Source organism: Cystoisospora suis (genome assembly GCF_002600585.1).
Source record: "Cystoisospora suis strain Wien I chromosome Unknown contig_5249, whole genome shotgun sequence".
In the NCBI taxonomy this organism is placed as follows: domain Eukaryota; phylum Apicomplexa; class Conoidasida; order Eucoccidiorida; family Sarcocystidae; genus Cystoisospora; species Cystoisospora suis.
The window spans coordinates 12,547-13,121 of record NW_027158040.1 but is presented as its reverse complement, the minus strand read 5'-3'; the positions used below and the strand labels follow the sequence as shown (position 1 = coordinate 13,121).

At 43.3% G+C, this 575-nt stretch overlaps 1 protein-coding gene across 1 annotated transcript in view; it reads right to left on the bottom strand.

Annotated features, from left to right (window-relative positions):
* Positions 1-6: 6 nt before the first annotated feature.
* Positions 7-575, bottom strand: part of CSUI_009042 (elongation factor g c-terminus domain-containing protein) — a gene marked incomplete at its 3' end in the record, with an annotated part of 1,180 nt that continues 611 nt past the window's right edge. Inside the window, exon 2 of the mRNA XM_068069161.1 lies at positions 7-89. Coding sequence (XP_067918866.1) covers positions 7-89 — 83 coding nt within the window. The remainder of the gene's footprint in view (positions 90-575) is intronic.

Genomic DNA, 575 nt, shown 5'->3' with positions numbered 1-575 from the left:
AAGAGGAGAAGGAAGAAGAAGATTAACAGCATCTAAGAGTTGTGTGATTCCACGATTCAGGACGGCTGATCCAAATAGGACAGGAACAGCTGGAAGAAGAGAAAGAAACCGCACGAAACAAAACAGACAAGTTGAGAGACTAAGAGACGAGATACTCCTTGTGACCGAGCAACTCGAAGAAGAGCAAGTAGAATGTGTACTACGGAGAGACGATGTCTTCTCAGGAAGTTTCCATCCCGAAGCCTCATATAGAGGAGTTGCATGCGCTCGCACCGAATAGACTCGAAGCAGACAGCTGTATATGCACTTCAAAAATGGACAGTAAAGACGCTATGTGACGTACAGATATTATTCGGATCTACAGATACATGCGGGCAGAGAGGGGTCTATAGAAATAGACCTACACATACATGCACGTTCATAAACAGGACTTAGATTTTCCAATCTCCCAATTCTCTACAGAACTACAAGCAACATCTGCTGCCCTACATACAGACAGGTAAAGACACAGACAGGGATAGACAGATAGATCAAACTTAAGTAGACAGACCAAAAGATAGATAGGCAGATAGATT